Here is a 24,375-nt window from a genome sequence, read left to right as displayed (position 1 = left end):
CCAAATAACCAACAGAAAAATTGCGCTTCAACATGAACAGCGCACAACAACGTTTTAACAAAAGTCCAATGACTCGTTCAAGAGAAGTCCGATGAAGTTCAAAACTCTCCTCAATTTTTAAATGTAACCAATAACCAAAGAAGTATTCTTAACGTGTGTATATTGTATACAGTTACAAATAAAAATATATCGGGGCCAAGCACAAAGAAGAAGACGAGACATGCCAACGTGTGTGTGTGTCAGATCAACATGAGCAAATACACACATTTAAAGGTCCCATGGCATGAAATTTTCATTTTATGAGGTTTTTCAACATTAATATGAGTTCCCCTAGCCTGAATATTGTCCCCAAGTGGATAGAAATGTTGATCGGTGTAAACCCGAGTTCTGGCTGTCTTTCTCTGCCTTTGAGAAAATGACAGGCCAGACGAGCCAATCCTGAAGTCTCCTGGTTTGACGTCCAAGCAGGAACGGTTTCCTCCCTTTCCTCCGCCCAGAGAATCAGGCACGCCCATGCAAACGCTCGAGATCATTAACGTTACTTGTGAACGAGTGAACACTGGCAGTTTCTCAGTGTTTGGATGTACAAATGAAAACAGAAGTCTTTTTTCAGTTCCTTCTGATCTGTGATCAGTGATTTCTGATGTGTAGCTAATTATTTATTATTTGTGGACACGCAGCGGCTTCTCTCTCTCCAGACAGAACGGTGTTTTCGTGTTTTATATCTTGTGAGTCAGTGTTTTTGTACGTCCTTGTCGCGTCTATCTGTTCTAAAATGTGCATACAGTCTTTTCTGTTTAACATCAGCAGAGATAAACCTCACACACGCCGAAGCTCGGCCTTCAACATCCCCGACCCCCAGTACTGCATCTGGCCCACAGCGGAGGAGCCGAACGCGGGTGAGATTAAGCAGACGGGGGGTAAGCGTGAGGGTATCCGGCTAGGCTAGGCAGCTTTCCCCACAATAAACTGGATTACATTCGATTACAGCTGTTGTGTCTTTGTTTGCGCTGTGTACTCAACGCGCGTCACTGACGCTTTTATTTTATTTTAAAAATAATGCTATTATCAACACTTACTTTTAACTCGTTCATCTCGCTGTAATGGTACTTTGCATGTGTTACAAAGTTGGTAGAATAATGATGAAGACGGACTCGGTGTGACTGTTTATTCAGAACTCTCAGATACAAACACAATAAACTCGCGCTGACTGACAGCGCTCTCATAACTCAGTAGTTACTATAAATAACTTTGTTAGCAATCGCTGATCTCCGTCTCTGGTACATTAGTGATGTCCGGTTCGCGAACGATCTTTCTTTTGAACCAGTTCTTTTTAGTGAACCGAATCAGTTCACCAAATCGGACTGAATCGTTCTAAACGGTTCGCGTCTCGAGTCAGCGCTGATCCATAATTTACTAAAGTTACTAACTTTCTGACATGAGTGACAGCCCCTCCGACTAGAAATAAACTAATAACCTGAAGTATATGCTGTAACTAAAACAGTTCAGACATGCTGAGAACTGATGTGAAGTGAACTCAGGTCCATCCGTCTCTCTGGCAGACTCGTGCCTCGTTAAACCACGCCCCCTCCGCTCATTTAAAATGCAAAGATGTCAGCCAATCACAACAGTGGGTGTTTTTACTGAAGTCTCACAGCAGACACGCCTCTTGAAGCAGGGCATTCAGCCACAGGGCAAACAGCAGTATAGAAAAAATGCCTTTTATTTCTAAATTATGACATTTTATGATGTAAAAGTCATACTAACAATATAAGTACAGCTCAGGAAACATTATAAAATAATAGAAAAATGCCATGCCATGGGACCTTTAAAGATGATTTTAGGCAGAAAGGCTGAAGACCGCACTGTAGTCTATGGGGATTTCATGTTTTGTTCTATTATAGAATACCTCAAGAGGCTCAATCCCACCTCAGAGTGAGCCCATACATGTGTGTGTCAATGTTGGTGAATTTTCGTTTTGGAGTTATAGACATTTATATGAAAAAACAGGTAAAAAATGCCTGACACCTGACTTTGATTGGATTTTACTCCCTTACTATTAATATTTGGACATTTGGGCATTAGCGTTTCGCTATCGACCGATGTTTCTGAACTTCTGACGCTGGTTTCGTCTCGATCGGACTAGCGGTTTCACAGATATCAGCTAACGTTTTATAAGCGTTAAATTACAACGCTGCACAAACCATACGCCAAGTCTGGTATCGTTGGACTCGGCAACGGTTCAGGAGACAGGGAAAGTTACTCCCATGAAAATAAGTCAACCACACCCAAAGTTATAAGCGTTTGAAAAATAAATTCTCCACTAGGTGGCGCTGTTTCGAAACTTCTCCTTCAGGGCATCGAGCTGATGACCCAAACCGAGTCCCTCCAGAAAAACACGAATATGCGATCGCATGATTTAAAGCATAATCAGCATTTTTTCAAATACGCCGCACTTTCACGTGTAAAATATGCGGCGCTAGCATGATTTCATAATCCCCGCATTTTCGTTGCAAAAAAGGCATATATTAGCAGAAACTTGAAAAATGTTCGTTTACTTCACACAAGAGCCGCCATTTCCCCCTGTTGCCATGGGAACGTTTTGAAGTGACGTGATTACCCGACGTGAACGTCATCGCTGAAACCATCGACATCGCTGAAACCATGATGAAGCCGCAAACTCCCATTGGCCAATGAAAATAACAGCAAAACACCAAAGCAAAGCAGTTTCCCGGAGTGATGACGATTTCAAAACACACATCATGAAGCTTCGAAGCGTTATGAATCAGTGAGTCGATTCAGCGGTTCGGAGCGTTATGAATCAGTGAGTCGATTCAGCAGTTCAGAGCGTTATGAATCAGTGAGTCGATTCAGCGGTTCGGAGCGTTATGAATCAGTGAGTCGATTCAGCAGTTCAGAGCGTTATGAATCAGTGAGTCGATTCAGTGGTTCGGAGCGTTATGAATCAATGAGTCGATTCAGCGGTTTGGAGCGTTAGGAATCAGTGAGTCGATTCAGCGGTTCGGAGCGTTATGAATCAGTGAGTCGATTCAGCAGTTCAGAGCGTTATGAATCAGTGAGTCGATTCAGCGGTTCGGAGCGTTATTAATCAGTGAGTCGATTCAGCAGTTCAGAGCGTTATGAATAAGTGAGTCGATTCAGTGGTTCGGAGCGTTATGAATCAATGAGTCGATTCAGCGGTTTGGAGCGTTATGAATCAGTGAGTCGAATCAGCAGTTTGGAGCGTTATGAATCAGTGAGTCGATTCAGCAGTTTGGAGCGTTATGAATCAGTGAGTCGATTCAGCAGTTTGGAGCGTTATGAATCAGTGAGTCGAATCAGCAGTTTGGAGCGTTATGAGTCAGTGAGTCGATTCAGTAGTTTGGAGCGTTATGAATCAGTGAGTCGAATCAGCAGTTTGGAGCGTTATGAATCAGTGAGTCGATTCAGCAGTTCAGAGCGTTATGAATCAGTGAGTCGATTCAGTGGTTCGGAGCGTTATGAATCAATGAGTCGATTCAGCGGTTTGGAGCGTTATGAATCAGTGAGTCGAATCAGCAGTTTGGAGCGTTATGAATCAGTGAGTCGATTCAGCAGTTTGGAGCATTATGAATCAGTGAGTCGAATCAGCAGTTTGGAGCGTTATGAATCAGTGAGTCGAATCAGCAGTTTGGAGCGTTATGAATCAGTGAGTCAATTCAGCAGTTTGGAGCGCTATGAATCAGTGAGTCGATTCAGCAGTTTGGAGCGTTATGAATCAGTGAGTCGAATCAGCAGTTTGGAGCGTTATGAATCAGTGAGTCGATTCAGCAGTTTGGAGCGTTATGAATCAGTGAGTCGAATCAGCAGTTTGGAGCGTTATGAATCAGTGAGTCGATTCAGCAGTTTGGAGCATTATGAATCAGTGAGTCGATTCAGTGGTTCGGAGCGTTATGAATCAATGAGTCGATTCAGTGGTTCGGAGCGTATTCAGCGGTTCGGAGCGTTATGAATCAGTGAGTCGATTCAGTGGTTCGGAGCGTTATGAATCAGTGAGTCGATTCAGTGGTTTGGATTGCCAAAGTCACGTATTTCAGCGGTTTGACACGCACTCTGAACTGCTGAATCTACTCGCTGATTCATAACGTTCTGAACCGCTGAATCGACTCGATGATTCATAACGATCTGAACCGCTGAATCGACTCACTGATTCATAACACTCTGAACCGCCAAATCGACTCATTGATTCATAACGCTTCGAAGCTTCATGATGCCGTGTTTTGAAATCGTCATCTCTATATAAGTCGTTATTTAGGGTTTTTTTGCGCACAGAAACTATTCTCGTCTTCATAAAGTTATTGTAGAGCCGCTGTAGTGAGATGGACTTTGTAACTTTAGTCTTTAGTGTCTTTTAAGGGTCTTGAGAGTGTAAAGTTGAGCCAATGGAGGCCTTTCAGAGCATCAGATTTACACTAAAATATCTTCATTTGTGTCTGAAGATGAACGGAGGTCTGACGGGTGTCCAACCACATGAGGCTCAGTCATTAATGACACCATTTTTATTTTTGGGTGAACTAACCCTTTAAGAGATCGCACTTTGTGCACTGGAAGCACTCAAATGTCTGTTTTGTAGCTACCGCTTTTTTTCTCTTTTTCATCAAAACGCAGTTTTTGCAAGTTCCCGCAATTTTATCGCATAAAATCACATAAATATCCCACATTTTCATCGCATTTTCTAAGAAAACGTGCCGCATAATTAAGGATTTTTGCCTGCAACAATCACAAAAAAAGGCCGCATTTTTCTGGAAGGACTGCATACCGAGTTTCATAACAATCCGTTCATGAGTTCATAAAATACAGCATTTTAGCACAAATTCAAAATGGCCAACAGCCAAAATGGCCGATATGGTACAATTGAATATCAGTTGACTCGGCATGACGTCCCGAATCTGAAACGGTTCAAAAGTTAAAAGCAAAAATAAAAAAAATTAATATCGAACGACAGAATCAACGAATCGACTTGAATTTCTCGCTTCTGCTGTGTTGCTCTGGCGAAATCAGGGAAAAAAACATAATATGATTGTCCTCCCAGCAAAGTTTGCCTTTAATTCCCGCCGCCCGTAACAGGAAGTCCCTGTCGGAGGACCAAAATTTGCCGAAATCGTCAGAGGTCTCAGGATCTGCTAGCGTTAGCTCTAGCATTAGCTCCCGCCCATCTGCCTTTTCATCTCCGCACCAGCTGAAGATTTCCACGTTTTAGCCAGTCTTTATTTCCAGTGCTGCTTAAATCACTGTACAGTTTTCATCGGTTCAAGATTATTAAAAGGATAATTGTAGCAAACTCGCTACTAGGCGAACTTCTCTCGCATCGCGTCACATGACTCCTCATCTCACACAACACAGAATATAAATAAAACAGCACAGACCAGGTCTCGGATCAGTACTGGGATTTATAATAAAAAGGTAAAAATATAAAATGGAACAATAATGACATTCACAGAATGAGCATCTTTATGGTGACAGAAATATGACACACACACACACACACACACACTCACACTCACACTCACACTCACACTCACACTCACACTCACACTCACACTCACACTCACACTCACACTCACACACACACACACACTCACACACACACACACACACACACACACACACACACACACACACACACACACACACACACACACACACACTCACACTCACACTCACACTCACACACCAGCTGTCAGTCTGAAAATCAGCTCTTGATAGAGACTCATTTCTCAGCTGCTCTCTCTCGCTCTCACACACTCACACACTCACTCACACTCACACACACACACACTCTCACTCACACTCTCACTCACACTCATGAACATGATGAGGTGGAGCTGAAGAGCGGCTCTGGGTTCATCGTTTGGCTCGTTTTGCCGGAGGATCTTCAGTTTTCTGTCCTCGAGTACGAGAGACTGGAGGACTAATGTCACGCTTCCGTCCCCTCACACACCTGAGACAGAGAGAGAGAGAGTTACACACACACACACACACACACACACACACACACACACACACACACACACACACACACACACACACACACACACACACACACACACACACACACACACACACACACACACACACACACACACACACACTCACTCACTCACAGACCTGAGACAGAGAGAGAGAGAGTTACACAGACAGTCAGACAGACAGACAGACGGTCAGACAGGCAGTTAGAATGACAGACAGACAGGCAGGCAGTCAGACAGACGGTTAGAAGGACAGACAGACAGACAGTCAGATGGACAGACAGACAGGCAGGCAGTCAGACAGACGGTTAGAAGGACAGACAGTCAGGCAGTCAGATGGACAGACAGACAGACAGGCAGGCAGTCAGTCAGGCAGTCAGATGGACAGACAGACAGGCAGTCAGATGGACAGACAGACAGACAGACAGGCAGTCAGATGGACAGACAGACAGACAGACAGGCAGTCAGATGGACAGACAGACAGACAGACAGGCAGTCAGATGGACAGACAGACAGACAGGCAGGCAGTCAGATGGACAGACAGACAGGCAGTCAGATGGACAGACAGACAGACAGGCAGTCAGATGGACAGACAGACAGACAGACAGACAGACAGACAGGCAGTCAGATGGACAGACAGACAGACAGGCAGGCAGTCAGGCAGACGGTTAGAAGGACAGACAGACAGACAGTCAGATGGACAGACAGACAGGCAGGCAGTCAGACAGACGGTTAGAAGGACAGACAGACAGACAGTCAGATGGACAGACAGACAGGCAGGCAGTCAGACAGACGGTTAGAAGGACAGACAGTCAGGCAGTCAGATGGACAGACAGACAGGCAGGCAGTCAGTCAGGCAGTCAGATGGACAGACAGACAGACAGACAGGCAGTCAGTTGGACAGACAGACAGACAGACAGGCAGTCAGATGGACAGACAGACAGACAGACAGGCAGTCAGATGGACAGACAGACAGACAGGCAGGCAGTCAGGCAGACGGTTAGAAGGACAGACAGACAGACAGTCAGATGGACAGACAGACAGGCAGGCAGTCAGACAGACGGTTAGAAGGACAGACAGTCAGGCAGTCAGATGGACAGACAGACAGACAGGCAGGCAGTCAGATGGACAGACAGACAGACAGACAGTCAGATGGACAGACAGACAGGCAGTCAGATGGACAGACAGACAGACAGACAGACAGGCAGTCAGATGGACAGACAGACAGACAGACAGGCAGTCAGATGGACAGACAGACAGACAGACAGGCAGTCAGATGGACAGACAGACAGACAGACAGGCAGTCAGATGGACAGACAGACAGACAGACAGGCAGTCAGATGGACAGACAGACAGACAGACAGGCAGTCAGACAGACGGTTAGAAGGACAGACAGTCAGGCAGTCAGATGGACAGACAGACAGACAGGCAGGCAGTCAGGCAGTCAGATGGACAGACAGACAGGCAGTCAGATGGACAGACAGACAGACAGACAGACAGGCAGTCAGATGGACAGACAGACAGACAGACAGACAGACAGACAGGCAGTCAGATGGACAGACAGACAGACAGGCAGGCAGTCAGGCAGACGGTTAGAAGGACAGACAGACAGACAGACAGTCAGATGGACAGACAGACAGGCAGTCAGGCAGTCAGATGGAAAGACAGACAGACAGACAGGCAGTCAGATGGACAGACAGACAGGCAGTCAGATGGACAGACAGACAGGCAGTCAGACAGACGGTTAGAAGGGCAGTCAGTCAGGCAGTCAGATGGACAGACAGGCAGGCAGTCAGGCAGTCAGATGGAAAGACAGACAGACAGACAGGCAGTCAGATGGACAGACAGACAGGCAGTCAGATGGACAGACAGACAGTCAGACCGTGTGTTCGGGGAGTTCTCCTCTTTCCCGCTGAGTTTACTCAGAGCTCGTGTGGACGGTTTGCTGGGTTTATTCCTGAAACACAAACGACAGACATGAGGATGATTGACAGGTGTGATCATGGGCGTGTGTGAGGATGATTGACAGGTGTGATCCTGGGCGTGTTTGAGGATGATTGACAGGTGTGATCATGGGCGTGTGTGAGGATGATTGACAGGTGTGATCACGGGCGTGTGTGAGGATGATTGACAGGTGTGATCACGGGCGTGTTTGAGGATGATTGACAGGTGTGATCACGGGCGTGTGTGAGGATGATTGACAGGTGTGATCACGGGCGTGTGTGAGGATGATTGACAGGTGTGATCATGGGCGTGTGTGAGGATGATTGACAGGTGTGATCATGGGCGTGTGTGAGGATGATTGACAGGTGTGATCATGGGCGTGTGTGAGGATGATTGACAGGTGTGATCACGGGAGTGTGTGAGGATGATTGACAGGTGTGATCACGGGAGTGTGTGAGGATGATTGACAGGTGTGATCACGGGCGTGTGTGAGGATGATTGACAGGTGTGATCATGGGCGTGTGTGAGGATGATTGACAGGTGTGATCAAGGGCGTGTCTGAGGATGATTGACAGGTGTGATCACGGGCGTGTGTGAGGATGATTGACAGGTGTGATCACGGGCGTGTGTGAGGATGATTGACAGGTGTGATCACGGGCGTGTGTGAGGATGATTGACAGGTGTGATCACGGGCGTGTGTGAGGATGATTGACAGGTGTGATCACGGGCGTGTGTGAGGATGATTGACAGGTGTGATCATGGGCGTGTTTGAGGATGATTGACAGGTGTGATCACGGGCGTGTGTGAGGATGATTGACAGGTGTGATCATGGGTGTGTGTGAGGATGATTGACAGGTGTGATCACGGGCGTGTTTGAGGATGATTGACAGGTGTGATCACGGGCGTGTGTGAGGATGATTGACAGGTGTGATCACGGGCGTGTGTGAGGATGATTGACAGGTGTGATCATGGGCGTGTGTGAGGATGATTGACAGGTGTGATCATGGGCGTGTGTGAGGATGATTGACAGGTGTGATCATGGGCGTGTGTGAGGATGATTGACAGGTGTGATCACGGGAGTGTGTGAGGATGATTGACAGGTGTGATCACGGGAGTGTGTGAGGATGATTGACAGGTGTGATCACGGGCGTGTGTGAGGATGATTGACAGGTGTGATCACGGGCGTGTGTGAGGATGATTGACAGGTGTGATCACGGGCGTGTGTGAGGATGATTGACAGGTGTGATCACGGGCGTGTGTGAGGATGATTGACAGGTGTGATCACGGGCGTGTGTGAGGATGATTGACAGGTGTGATCACGGGCGTGTGTGAGGATGATTGACAGGTGTGATCACGGGCGTGTGTGAGGATGATTGACAGGTGTGATCACGGGCGTGTGTGAGGATGATTGACAGGTGTGATCATGGGCGTGTGTGAGGATGATTGACAGGTGTGATCACGGGCGTGTTTGAGGATGATTGACAGGTGTGATCACGGGCGTGTGTGAGGATGATTGACAGGTGTGATCACGGGCGTGTGTGAGGATGATTGACAGGTGTGATCACGGGCGTGTGTGAGGATGATTGACAGGTGTGATCATGGGCGTGTGTGAGGATGATTGACAGGTGTGATCATGGGCGTGTCTGAGGATGATTGACAGGTGTGATCATGGGCGTGTCTGAGGATGATTGACAGGTGTGATCATGGGCGTGTGTGAGGATGATTGACAGGTGTGATCATGGGCGTGTCTGAGGATGATTGACAGGTGTGATCACGGGCGTGTGTGAGGATGATTGACAGGTGTGATCACGGGCGTGTGTGAGGATGATTGACAGGTGTGATCACGGGAGTGTGTGAGGATGATTGACAGGTGTGATCACGGGCGTGTGTGAGGATGATTGACAGGTGTGATCACGGGCGTGTGTGAGGATGATTGACAGGTGTGATCACGGGCGTGTGTGAGGATGATTGACAGGTGTGATCACGGGCGTGTGTGAGGATGATTGACAGGTGTGATCACGGGCGTGTGTGAGGATGATTGACAGGTGTGATCATGGGCGTGTGTGAGGATGATTGACAGGTGTGATCATGGGCGTGTGTGAGGATGATTGACAGGTGTGATCACGGGCGTGTGTGAGGATGATTGACAGGTGTGATCCAGCCGTACTTCTCTGCCTCCAGACGGGACGAGGCGCGGGTCGTGGCTCGGGGTTTGTTCTCCTCTTCTTCCTCCTCCTTTTCTCCGTCTCTTTTCTCTGACGTTCCTGTATCTGTGAATGGAGGAACAGACTGAAATCCCAGAGAACTGCCGCCCACAGGGACAACCGGGAAACGTACACAGGAAAAGTGTGAAAAATGTATACAATTTTTTTTTAAAATATTCAATAAATTTGATTAAAATAACTGAGATTTTTTTTTTTAAATGGATTAAAATAAGCAAATGAACAGCACTATATAATACAAAGAGTAAAATAAATAATTAGATTAAAACAGACAAAAAATTACATTAAAATAAGTATATATAAAAAAATAAAAAAAATTAGAAAATGAGAATTGATAAATCAAAATACTATAAAAGTAGTATAACGAGTAAGGAAAAAAAAACGATTGTAATCCAAAATCAGATTAACATAAATGAATAAACAGATGAAAAGAAAGATAAATACAATAGAAAGGAATTACCCGAGTAAAAACAAATAAAGATTAGATTAAAATAAATAAATACATTAATTAAATTATAAATACATACATACAGTACTATAACGAGCAAGTCAAATAAAAATATTGGATTAAAATTAGGGCTGTCAAAAGATTCATCGCGATTAATCGCATCCAAAATAAAAGTTTGTGTTTACATAATATATGTGTGTGTACTCTGTTAATTATTATTTATATATAAATACACACACGCATGTATACATTTAAGAAATATTTGCATGTATATACTGTATATACATTTATATAATCTATAATATATATAAATATAATACATTTTTCTTAAATATATACATGCTTGTGTGTGTATTTATATATAAATAATAATTAACAGAGTACACACACATATATTATGTAAACACAAACTTTTATTTTGGATGCGATTAATCTTTTGACAGCCCTAAAAAAAAATTAATAAATAGTAACAATTTATTTTAAGGTGACGTAGTTACACGTTACTACATGTAGTTGCTATAGTAATAACAGTAAATTATACATAAGTAACTAACCCTAACCGTAACTCTATAGTAAGCACATGTAGTTCATTAATATTACTCAGTACTTAAAGTACAATGGAATTACTTCACCTTAAAATAAAGCGTAACCAAATAAATAATTGATTGAAATAAGTAAAATATTGTACTAAAATAAAGTCAATAAATATAGTACTATAACAGTACTATAATAAGTAAAAAGTACTAATTTAACTTTGAAAAAAATATATTTTAAATATCTTTCTAATTTTGTTTCTCAGTATAAACTTTATACTATACAGATGGCTTTTAATTTCTCCGCTCATGAGGATGATCATGTGTGTTATCCTGCGCTAGTGTAACGTGTGTGTGATCAGATGAGTGTGTGGAAGTGAAATCCAAACACGCGTATCAAAGGCTGTGTATGATGGGATGTCACGGCTTTCGTACCCGAGTCATCAGTGGCGGAGGAAGCTTTGGGGGGTCGTCCACGGCGGGCGGGTTTCCTCTGAACACACACACACACACACACACACACACACACACACACACACACACACACACACACACACACACACACACACACACACACACACACACACACACACACACACACACACACACACACACACACACACACACACACACACACACACACACACACACACACACACACACACACACGTCAGTCATTGATTCATATGTCTGATGGTTTAGTGTCAGGAGTGTTTGTTTGCTCACAGTCACATCTTCCTCCTCTTTCCTCTCCTCATCTTCATCGCTGGCTTTGATCACGTCCTGATCTTCAGACGGACTCACTGAGAGAAATATCAAAATAAGTAAATCAATAGTACTATATAATAGTACAAAGAGTGAAATAATTAATTAGATTAAAATAAACAGATTAAAACAGACAAATAATTACAGTTAATAATAAACAATAATAATAAACTGTACTATAATGAGTAAGGAAAAAAAGTCATCATAAAATATATATATAAAAAAATAAAATAAATAGTAACACTTTATTTTTAGGTGACGTAGTTACACGTTACTACATGTAGTTGCTATAGTAATAACAGTAAATTATACATAAGTAACTAACCCTAACCGTAACTCTATAGTAAGCACATGTAGTTCATTAATATTACTCAGTACTTAAAGTACAATGGAATTACTTCACCTTAAAATAAAGCGTAACCAAATAAACAATTGATTGAAATAAGTAAAATATTTTACAAAAATAAAGTCAATAAATATAGTACTATAACTATGGAAGCCCGTTTCCGTCACTAAATAAAAAAAATAAAAAAACAGTAATTGCGACTTTTTATCTCAGAATTCTGACTTTTTTTCTCACAATTGCGTGATATAAAGTCAGAATTCTGAGATATAAAGTCGCAATTGTGAGTTATAAAGTCAGAATTCTGAGATATAAAGTCGCAATTACGTGATATAAAGTCAGAATTCGGAGATATAAAGTCGCAATTGCGTGATATAAAGTCAGAATTCGGAGATATAAAGTCGCAATTGCGAGTTATAGTCAGAATTCTGATATATAAACTCGCAATTGCGAGTTATAAAGTCAGAATTCGGAGATATAAACTCGCAATTGCGTGATATAAAGTCAGAACTCTGAGATATAAAGTTGCAATTGCGAGTTATAGTCAGAATTCTGATATATAAACTCGCAATTGCGAGTTATAAAGTCAGAATTCGGAGATATAAACTCGCAATTGCGAGATAAAGTCAGAATTCGGAGATATAAAGTCACAATTGCGTGATAAAGTCAGAATTCGGAGATATAAACTCACAATTGCGAGTTATAAAGTCAGAATTCTGAGATATAAAGTCGCAATTGCGTGATATAAAGTCAGAATTCGGAGATATAAAGTCGCAATTGCGAGTTATAAAGTCAGAACTCTGAGATATAAAGTTGCAATTGCGAGTTATAAAGTCAGAATTCGGAGATATAAACTCGCAATTGCGAGATAAAGTCAGAATTCGGAGATATAAAGTCACAATTGCGTGATAAAGTCAGAATTCGGAGATATAAACTCACAATTGCGAGTTATTAAGTCAGAATTCGGAGATATAAAGTCGCAATTGCGTGATATAAAGTCAGAATTCTGAGATATAAAGTCACAATTGTGAGTTATAAAGTCAGAATTCGGAGATATAAAGTCACAATTGCGTGATAAAGTCAGAATTCGGAGATATAAACTCACAATTGCGAGTTATAAAGTCAGAATTCGGAGATATAAACTCGCAATTGCGAGATAAAGTCAGAATTCGGAGATATAAAGTCACAATTGCGTGATAAAGTCAGAATTCGGAGATATAAACTCACAATTGCAAGTTATAAAGTCAGAATTCAGAGATATAAAGTCGCAATTGCGTGATATAAAGTCAGAATTCAGAGATATAAACTCACAATTGCGTGATAAAGTCAGAATTCGGAGATATAAACTCACAATTGCGAGTTATAAAGTCAGAATTCTGAGATATAAAGTCGCAATTGTGAGTTATAAAGTCAGAATTCGGAGATATAAACTCACAATTGCGAGTTATAAAGTCAGAATTCTGAGATATAAAGTCGCAATTGCGTGATATAAAGTCAGAATTCGGAGATATAAAGTCGCAATTGCGAGTTATAAAGTCAGAACTCTGAGATATAAAGTTGCAATTGCGAGTTATAGTCAGAATTCTGATATATAAAGTCGCAATTGCGAGTTATAAAGTCAGAATTCTGAGATATAAAGTCGCAATTGCGTGATATAAAGTCAGAATTCTGAGATAAAAAGTCGCAATTGCGAATTATAAAGTCAGAATTCTGAGATATAAACTCGCAATTGCGAGTTATAAAGTCAGAATTCTGAGATATAAAGTCGCAATTGCGTGATATAAAGTCAGAATTCTGAGATATAAAGTCGCAATTGTGAGTTATAAAGTCAGAATTCGGAGATATAAAGTCACAATTGCGTGATAAAGTCAGAATTCGGAGATATAAACTCACAATTGCGAGTTATAAAGTCAGAATTCTGAGATATAAAGTCGCAATTGCGTGATATAAAGTCAGAATTCTGAGATATAAAGTCGCAATTGCGTGATATAAAGTCAGAATTCTGAGATAAAAAGTCGCAATTGCGAATTATAAAGTCAGAATTCTGAGATAAAAAGTCGCAATTGCGTGATATAAAGTCAGAATTCTGAGATAAAAAGTCGCAATTGCGTGATATAAAGTCAGAATTCGGAGATATAAAGTCGCATTTGCGAGTTATAAAGTCAGAATTCTGAGATATAAAGTCGCAATTGCGAGTTATAAAGTCAGAATTCAGAGATATAAAGTCGCAATTGCGTGATATAAAGTCAGAATTCGGAGATATAAACTCACAATTGCGAGTTATAAAGTCAGAATTCTGAGATATAAAGTCGCAATTGCGTGATATAAAGTCAGAATTCGGAGATATAAAGTCGCAATTGCGAGTTATAAAGTCAGAACTCTGAGATATAAAGTTGCAATTGCGAGTTATAGTCAGAATTCTGATATATAAAGTCGCAATTGCGAGTTATAAAGTCAGAATTCTGAGATATAAAGTCGCAATTGCGTGATATAAAGTCAGAATTCTGAGATAAAAAGTCGCAATTGCGAATTATAAAGTCAGAATTCTGAGATATAAACTCGCAATTGCGAGTTATAAAGTCAGAATTCGGAGATATAAACTCGCAATTGCGAGATATAAAGTCAGAATTCTGAGATATAAAGTCGCAATTGCGTGATATAAAGTCAGAATTCTGAGATAAAAAGTCGCAATTGCGAATTATAAAGTCAGAATTCTGAGATAAAAAGTCGCAATTGCGTGATATAAAGTCAGAATTCAGGGATATAAACTCGCAATTGCGTGATATAAAGTCAGAATTCGGAGATATAAAGTCGCAATTGCGAGTTATAAAGTCAGAATTCAGAGATATAAAGTCGCAATTGCGTGATATAAAGTCAGAATTCGGAGATATAAAGTCGCAATTGCGAGTTATAAAGTCAGAATTCAGAGATATAAAGTCGCAATTGCGTGATATAAAGTCAGAATTCAGAGATATAAAGTCGCAATTGCGAGTTATAAAGTCAGAATTCGGAGATCTTCCGAAATCTTGCATTACAGCATATTCTAATACGTTATTAATGAACTATGATCCAGAACAGCGCCACCCTCAGGTGAGTGTATGTAGCGCAGATCATACTGGACGTGTCATTACTGGACACACTCGTTCTCTAAGGACATCGTGAATTACAGCACATTCTGAGGGTGGTGGAGTTCTGGGGATCATATTTCCATAATAACACCACAGAATATGTTAAATGAACGTTGCCCCTCACTTTCGTTCTGTTGTTTCTGCGCCAAAGCTTGCGCTTAAAATCCCCTCAAGAGCGCGTTTGCTCAGAGATATTAATGCCGTTCAGATTCAATCATTCCATCATTAGCAGCTAAAACTACAGCTAAAATACTCATTAATGTGTTCACAACTCACCATGTGTCGGCAGATCAATGACTTTATAACTCGCAATTGCGACTTTATAACTCACAATTGTGAGAAAAAAAGTCAGAATTCTGAGATAAAAAGTCACAATTACTGGGTTTTTTTTTTTATTTAGTGGCGGAAACGGGCTTCCATACTATAACAGTACTATAATAAGTAAAAAGTACTAATTTAACTTTGAAAAAAATTATATTTTAAATAGGTTTCTATTTTTATATTGTTTCTCAGTATAAACTTTATACTATACAGATGGCTTTTAATTTCTCCGCTCATGAGGATGATCATGTGTGTTATCCTGCGCTAGTGTAACGTGTGTGTGATCAGATGAGTGTGTGGAAGTGAAATCCGAACACGCGTGTCAAAGGCTGTGTATGATGGGATGTCACGGCTTTCGTACCCGAGTCATCAGTGGCGGAGGAAGCTTTGGGGGGTCGTCCACGGCGGGCGGGTTTCCTCTGAACACACACACACACACACACACACACACACACACACACACACACACACACACACACACACACACACACACACACACACACACACACACACACACACACACACACACACACACACACACACACACACACACACACACACACACACACACACACACACACACACACACACACACACACACACACACACACACACACACACACACACACACACACACACACACACGTCAGTCATTGATTCATATGTCTGATGGTTTAGTGTCAGGAGTGTTTGTTTGCTCACAGTCACATCTTCCTCCTCTTTCCTCTCCTCATCTTCATCGCTGGCTTTGATCACGTCCTGATCTTCAGACGGACTCACTGAGAGAAATATCAAAATAAGTAAATCAATAGTACTATATAACAGTACAAAGAGTAAAATAATTAATTAGATTAAAATAAACAGATTAAAACAGACAAATAATTACAGTTAATAATAAACAATAATAATAAACTGTACTATAATGAGTAAGGAAAAAAAGTCATCATAAAATATATATATATAAAAAAAATTGGGCTGTCGAAAGATTAATCGCGATTAATCGCATCCAAAATCAAAGTTTGTGTTTACATAATATATGTGTGTGTACTCTGTTAATTATTATTTATATATAAATACACACACATTCATGTATATATTTAAGAAATATTTGCATGTATATACTGTATATACATTTATATAACCTATAATATATATAAATATAAATGTTTTATATAGAAAAATAATATTTTTTTCTTAAATATATACATGCTTGTGTGTGTATTTATATATAAATAATAATTAACAGAGTACACACACATATATTATGTAAACACAAACTTTTATTTTGGTTGCGATTAATCTTTTGACAGCCCTAAAAAAAAATTAATAAATAGTAACAATTTATTTTAAGGTGACGTAGTTACACGTTACTACATGTAGTTGCTATAGTAATAACAGTAAATTATACATAAGTAACTAACCCTAACCGTAACTCTATAGTAAGCACATGTAGTTCATTAATATTACTCAGTACTTAAAGTACAATGGAATTACTTCACCTTAAAATAAAGCGTAACCAAATAAATAATTGATTGAAATAAGTAAAATATTGTACTAAAATAAAGTCAATAAATATAGTACTATAACAGTACTATAATAAGTAAAAAGTACTAATTTAACTTTGAAAAAAGTATATTTTAAATAGGTTTCTAATTTTATTTTGTTTCTCAGTATAAACTTTATACTATACAGATGGCTTTTAATTTCTCCGCTCATGAGGATGATCATTAGTGTTATCCTGCGCTAGTGTAACGTGTGTGTGATCAGATGAGTGTGTGGAAGTGAAATCCGAACACGCGTATCAAAGGCTGTGTATGATGGGATGTCACTGCTTTCGTACCCGAGTCATCAGTGGCGGAGGAAGCTTTGGGGGGTCGTCCACGGCGGGCGGGTTTCCTCTGAACACACACACACACACACACACACACACACACACACACACACACACACACACACACACACACACACACACACACACACACACACACACACACACACACGTCAGTCATTGATTCATATGTCTGATGGTTTATTGTCAGGAGTGTTTGTTTGCTTACAGTCACATCTTCTTCCTCTTTCCTCTCCTCATCTTCATCGCTGGCTTTGATCACGTCCTGATCTTCAGATGGACTCACTGAGAGAAATATCAAAGATGGAAGGAGTAAAATGACTTTCACATACACTTGCAATGAATGAGCACGGACGGTGGATAACCGTACAACTGACCGTCATCTCGTCTGTGTTTGGCTGCTTGTTCTGGCTCCTCCTTCACTTCCGCTGTTGAGCAGAGAAGCTCGTCTGATCTCTTCCGTTTCAGGGCAGGTTTCACTGCAGAAAGAGAGAAACTGATTCTCTACAGACAGACAGACAGACAGACAGACAGACAGAGTGTGTGTGTGTGTGTGTGTGTGTGTGTGTGTATCAGGCCCTCACCTGAGGGAGTGTCTCTGATCTGAGCAGCGGAGCGTCGACTCCTGCGGCCCTGCTGATAAAAACACAAACACTTCAGTCCCATCATAAACAAAACATTGATCACATGACCTGGAATAAACATCTCATCATAGTCTAAGATTTTGTATAATGTGACGACATGACATTTCTCTCTAATCTGGAGAAAAAGTTTAAATTTAACTTCTGAAAGCAGCTTCCAGGTTCATTTAATCTTTAAATTAACAACTTATTATTTTGCTCTGAACAGTGATGAAACTGTTAACTAAAAAACCTGAAACAATTAAAATCATTGTTGTTAAGGCAAAAGAGATATATATATATATATATATATAGTTTTGTATTACAAGTTTTCTTAAATGTTTAAGTGTGCAAATGAGGCATTTTCTAATGAAATATGAACTAATTTCGAGCACATAAATCTGAACATTGGATGAAGCCAGATTCAAAATTATTTTTTGATTGTGTTGATATATTAGATTTAAAGGTTTTTAGCGAGGGAATTTTAGATTTCTCTTTTTATTACTTAATAAATCAGAAAATACTGTCAACAGTCGGAAAAAAACAAATTTTCACCATGTTTTTAGGAATAACATGTTATATAAATTAGTGTGAAGGATATACGAACAAATCCCTCACAAGAAATCTTCAGAATATAGATATGAATAAAACTGTAAGTTTTGGTGTGTGTAAGTGTTACCGAAGTGGAGAACGAACTCTTTAAAGATATGTATTGTGACTGAAATCTACTGATGCAAACTGATAAAGATGCTCTTAAAAGTGTATTTTGGATGTTTTCTTTCCACCAGTCTGAAGAAAGACATGTTACGGAGGAAAAATAAACCAAAATCTCAAACTAATCAGTGCCTCTTAATTTAAATAAAGCTGAAATGAAATCAAATGTAATTTGTTGTTTTTTATATTTTATCTTAAATATATATATATATATATATATATATGAAAATGCTGCCTTGGAAACTAACTGAAATAAGTTCAAGTACTAAAATAAATATTAATTATAGCTAAACAAATTTCTAATTAAATTGGTAAAAGCACCTAAAATGACAAACTTAATTAAAATGAAAACTGAAAATATAAAAACAAAAGCCAATTCAAAATATGTATATTTTAATAGTATATAAATAACACTGGTTTGAGAGTGACGTTGTCATGGGTCTCATTTCCATCATAAACTATTTCAGAAACTCAATTCTTTGTTATATTCACATAAATACATGAACTGACCCAGGGTTTCTGAAGGTACATTTAAAAACCTTTTTAAGACAAATTAAAGGAATAAAGTGAAGGGAACACAACATGTCAATATGTTCTCTAATGTAAATGTCTAAGCACACAATGAGTTTTATATTAGTGACACTTCAAAGTTTGAGAAAACAATTTCCTCCATAACTTTTTAATTAATTTCACACAAAAAAATAGCTTAACGTTTGAGATTGGGAAATCTTGTGAAAGTGATTTTATGCTTAAAATAAGAACAAATATCTGCCAATGGGTTAAAAAAAATCAACTTAATTAAACTTAAAGAAATGTAAGTAATTTTCATAGCCAATGACAGATATTTGTGCTTGTTTTAAGCATAAACTCACTTAATTTTGTTCAATTTCTCAGAAAACAAGACTTAATTTCTTCAATTTGCATGTCATTAAATGGGTCTTGATTTACGGAGGTTTAGAAAATCCTGAGAAAGGACATGCAATTTAATATAGGGCCCTATGAAATCTGTTTTATAGTTTATTCTGTTTTAGTTTTTCTGGACTCGGTTTTAAAGATTAGATTAAATTTGACTGACTTTCGTTCATCTTCGGAACACAAATGAAGATATTTTTAATGAAATGGGAAAGATTTCTGTCCCTCCATTGACAGTCTAAGCAACTTCCACTGACGCTTCAGGAAGTTCAGATCATAAAACTGATCCAAACGGATCGAGTGGATTATTCCAGATGTTCTGAAGAGACTCGATGGCTTTATATGAGGAAGGAAAGTCTGATGGGTTTGGAACGACATGGGGGCGAGTAAATGATGACAGGATTCTCATTAATGGGTGAACTGTCCCTTTAAGTGACAGACCTACTTTTGATTTATTCATCCAAAATTTTACATCCTGTGACATTCTGCATTATACAGTAAATTACATTTATATGAATGGATTCTGCAATTCTGCCCAGATTTTCGTCACTGCAGAAATCATAGGGGCCTAATTTAACAGCATTATATTAAATGTAAGAATTTCTCCAATTTAAGACATTTTTAAGGCCTTACATTGTGGAAGGTCAAATTAAGACTTTTTGTCTCTGTTTTTAATAATTTTTTCAAATTGATTATTAAAAAATTCGACTTAAAATTAGAATTAAGTGTTTTTTTCTGCCCCTCCTTGAACTGTCACCTTATCGTGATGGAGGGGTTTGAGTACCCGAATGATCCTAGGAGCTATGTTGTACGGGGCTATATGCCTCTGGTAGGGTCTCCCAAGGCAAACAGGTCCTTGGTGACGGGTCAGACTAAGAGAGGTCCAGAAATATTGACCAATGAAAAATCAAGGACCGAGACGTCGCCCGGCATGGCGCAGCCGGGGCCCCACCCTGGAGCCAGGGCCGGGGTTGGGGCTCGTATGCGAGCGCCTGGTTGCCGGACCTCCCCCAGCCCGAATGAGCGATGTGGGGCTCCCGTGGGCTCACCACCTGCAGGAGGGATCGTAAAGGGCCGGTGCATAGTGGATTGGGCGACAGTCGAAGGCGAGGCCCCCGACGACCCGATCTCCGGACACGGAAACTGGCTTTAGGGATGTGGAATGTCACCTCGCTGGCGGGGAAGGAGCCTGAGCTTGTGCGGGAGGTCGAGAGATACCAACTGGAGCAAGTCGGGCACAGCTCCACGGACAGCTTGGGCTCTGGAACCACACTTCTTGAGAGAGGCTGGACTCTCTATCACTCTGGAGTTGCCCATGGTGAGAGGCGGAGGGCTGGAGTGGGTTTGCTTATAGCCCCCCAGCTCAGCCGCCATGTGTGGGAGTTCACCCCGGTGAATGAGAGGGTCGCTTCCCTGCGCCTTCGGGTCGGGATAGGTCTCTCACTGTCATGTGTGCCTTCGGGTCGGGATAGGTCTCTCACTGTCATGTGTGCCTTCGGGTCGGGGATAGGTCTCTCACTGTCATATGTGCCTATGGGCCGAACGGCAGTGCGGAGTACCCGGAGTACTTGGAGTCTCTGGGAGGGGTGCTGGAAAGTGCTCCGACTGGAGACTCCGTCGTTCTACTGGGGGACTTCAACGCCCATGTGGCCAGTGACAGTGACACCTGGAGGGGCGTGATTGGGAGGAACGGCCCCCCTGATCTGAACCCGAGCGGTGTTCTGTTATTGGACTTTTGTGCTTGTCCATAACAAACACCATGTACAAGCATAAGGGTGTCCATCAGTGCACGTGGGACCAGGACACCCTAGACCGAAGGTCGATGATCGACTTTGTGGTCATCTCAGCTCCGGCCGTATGTCTTGGACACTCGGGTGAAGAGAGGGGCGGAGCTGTCAACTGATCACCACCTGGTGGTGTGTTGGATCCAATTACAGGGGAGGAAGCTGGACAGACCCAAACGTACTGTGAGGGTCTGCTGGGAACGTTTGGCCGACCCCCTGTCAGAGAGATCTTCAACTCCTAACTCCAGCAGAACTTCGACCGGATCCCGAGGGAGTCTGGAGATATTGAGTCCGAGTGGACCATGTTCTCCACCTCCATTGTCGACGCGGCCGCTCGGAGCTGTGGCCGTAAGGTCTCCGGTGCCTGTCAAGGCGGCAATCCCCGAACCCGGTGGTGGACACCGGAAGTAAGGGATGCCGTCAAGCTGAAGAAGGAGTCCTATCGGGCCTGGATGGCTTGTGCTGACAGGTACCGGCAGGCCAAATGGACTGCAGCCCAGGTAGTCGTGGAGGCAAAAAAAAACAGGCCTGGGAGGAGTTCGGTGAGGCCATGGAGAAAAACTATTGGTTGGCCTCAAAGAGATTCTGGCAAAACGTTCGACGCCTCAGGAGGGGGAAGCAATGCCCTACCAGCACTGTTTACAGTGGAGATGGGCAGCTGTTGACCTCAACTGGGGATATCGTTGGACGGTGGAAGGAATACTTCGAGGTTCTCCTCAATCCCACCGACACGTCTTCCATTGAGGAAGCAGTGGCTGAGGGCTCGGAGGTGGACTCATCAATCACCCGGGTTGAAGTCATCGAGGTAGTTAAAAATCTCCTCGGTTGCATGGCAAGGCATCCGCCCCGAGTACCTCAAGTCTCTGGATGTTGTGGGGCTGTCTTGGCTGACACGCCTCTGAAGCATCGTGTGGCGGTTGGGGACAGTACCTCTGGACTGGCAGACCGGGTTGGTGGTCCCTCTTTTCAAGAAGGGGGACCGGAGAGTGTGTTCAAACTACAGGGGGATCACACTTCTCAGCCTCTCCGGGAAAGTCTATGCCAGGGTACTGGAGAGGAGAATTCGGTCGATAGTGGAACCTCGGATTCAGGAGGAACAGTGTGGTTTTCGTCCCAGTCGTGGAACACTGAACCAGCTCTATACCCTTTCCAGGGTGCTAGAGGGTTCATGGGAGTTTGCCCAACCAGTCCACACATGTTTTGTGGATTTGGAGAAGGCATTCGACTGTGTTACCCGTGGCGTCCTGTGGAGGGTGCTCTGGGAGTATGGGGTCCGAGGGGCTGTTCGGTCCCTGTACGACCGGAGCAAGAGCTTGGTCCGCATTGCCGGCAGTAAGTCAGACTTGTTCCCGGTGCATGTTGGACTCCGGCAGGGCTGCCCTTTGTCACCGGTTCTGTTCATAATTTTTATGGATGTTGTCAGGTTGGCCTCCTCAGACCAGGACCTTCAGCATGCACTGGGGCGGTTTGCAGCCGAGTGTGAAGCGGCTGGGATGAGAATCAGCACCTCAAAGTCTGAGGCCATGGTTCTCAGTCGGAAAAGGGTGGCTTGCCCACTTCAGGTTGGTGGAGAGCTCCTGCCTCAAGTGGAGGAGTTCAAGTATCTTGGGGTCTTGTTCACAAGTGAGAGAATAATGGAACGGGAGATTGACAGACGGATTGGTGCAGCTTCTGGAGTAATGCGGTCGATGTACCGGTCTGTCGTGGTAAAGAAGGAGCTGAGCTGTAAGACAAAGCTCTCGATTTACCGGTCGATCTACGTTCCTACCCTCACCTATGGTCATGAGCTGTGAGTCATGACTGAAAGGACAAGAATTGAACCGAAATGAGCTTTCTTCGTAGGGTGGCTGGGCGCTCCCTTAGAGATAGGGTGAGAAGCTCGGTCACTCGGGAGGAGCTCAGAGTAGATCCGTTGCTCCTCCACATCGAGAGGAGCCAGCTGAGGTGGCTCGGGCATCTATTTCGAAAGCCTCCTGGACGCCTTCCCAGGGAGGTGTTCTGGGCACGTCCCACTGGGAGGAGACCCCGGGGAAGACCTAGGACAAGCTGGAGGAAGTGGCTAGGGAGAGGGAAGTCTGGGCATCTCTGCTTAGACTGTTGCCCCCGCGACCCAGCCCTGGATAAGCGGAAGATAATGATTGGATGTTTTTTACCTGTAAATTAAACTGAAGAATCTAAACACACAAACAAATGCACCTCTTTTGGCTCCTCCTCTACAGCTGGCTCCATCTCCTTCGGTTGTGAAGAAGAGCCTTATGGGAAAGAGCAGAAAAACGGTCACATGACCAGAAGGGTGTGTGGAGAACAGCACACTGCGGGTTCAACTGAGACTCTTACGTGTTTCAGATGCTTTGGAGGATCTTCCTCTGCGTGGAGTCCTGCTCGCTCCAGAACTCTCCTCCTCTTCATCATCATCATCATCATCATCATCCTCCTCCTCCTCCTCCTCCTCACACTGTCAGACACATCACACACTTTAATAGAAGAACAGACAGAGACAGACAGAGAGCAAACAAACCTCACCTCTTTATTAGACGTTTGCTCTTTTTCATTACCAGTTCTGGTTTGATTTGCTGCAGGCAGAGAAACAAAGTTTAATTTCAGATTCTACAGTTTATTCATTCAGGAATGCTTTTAATACGAAGTTATTTTACATTAACACACACACACACACCTGCCCTCTGAGCCGATGATCGTCTTCTCCGCGTGCCGCTCTCTATCGGCTCCACCTGATCACACAAAGTCATTAATGACATGCGCATGATTTCTGTATAATATGTGCTG

At 42.3% G+C, this 24,375-nt stretch overlaps 1 protein-coding gene across 1 annotated transcript in view; it reads right to left on the bottom strand.

The window, feature by feature from the left end:
* Nucleotides 1-5,411: 5,411 nt before the first annotated feature.
* The window catches only part of bod1l1 (biorientation of chromosomes in cell division 1-like 1), a 47,565-nt gene continuing 28,601 nt past the window's right edge, over nucleotides 5,412-24,375 (bottom strand). Inside the window, exons 13-27 of the mRNA XM_079839019.1 lie at nucleotides 24,266-24,320; nucleotides 24,115-24,164; nucleotides 23,929-24,046; nucleotides 23,788-23,843; nucleotides 18,146-18,194; nucleotides 17,939-18,040; nucleotides 17,770-17,846; nucleotides 17,553-17,610; nucleotides 16,415-16,491; nucleotides 16,074-16,131; nucleotides 11,882-11,958; nucleotides 11,591-11,648; nucleotides 10,120-10,222; nucleotides 7,891-7,965; nucleotides 5,412-5,980 (exon numbers count right to left, since the gene is read on the bottom strand). Of these exons, the coding sequence (XP_079695145.1) occupies nucleotides 5,884-5,980; nucleotides 7,891-7,965; nucleotides 10,120-10,222; nucleotides 11,591-11,648; nucleotides 11,882-11,958; nucleotides 16,074-16,131; nucleotides 16,415-16,491; nucleotides 17,553-17,610; nucleotides 17,770-17,846; nucleotides 17,939-18,040; nucleotides 18,146-18,194; nucleotides 23,788-23,843; nucleotides 23,929-24,046; nucleotides 24,115-24,164; nucleotides 24,266-24,320 (1,110 nt within the window). The 3' untranslated portion in view covers nucleotides 5,412-5,883. The remainder of the gene's footprint in view (nucleotides 5,981-7,890; nucleotides 7,966-10,119; nucleotides 10,223-11,590; nucleotides 11,649-11,881; nucleotides 11,959-16,073; nucleotides 16,132-16,414; nucleotides 16,492-17,552; nucleotides 17,611-17,769; nucleotides 17,847-17,938; nucleotides 18,041-18,145; nucleotides 18,195-23,787; nucleotides 23,844-23,928; nucleotides 24,047-24,114; nucleotides 24,165-24,265; nucleotides 24,321-24,375) is intronic.

Source organism: Gobio gobio, assembly GCF_949357685.1.
Source record: "Gobio gobio genome assembly, chromosome: 16".
Lineage (NCBI taxonomy): Eukaryota > Metazoa > Chordata > Actinopteri > Cypriniformes > Gobionidae > Gobio > Gobio gobio.
Note: the sequence above shows the minus strand (reverse complement) of the source record. Positions and strands in the feature narration are given on the sequence as shown.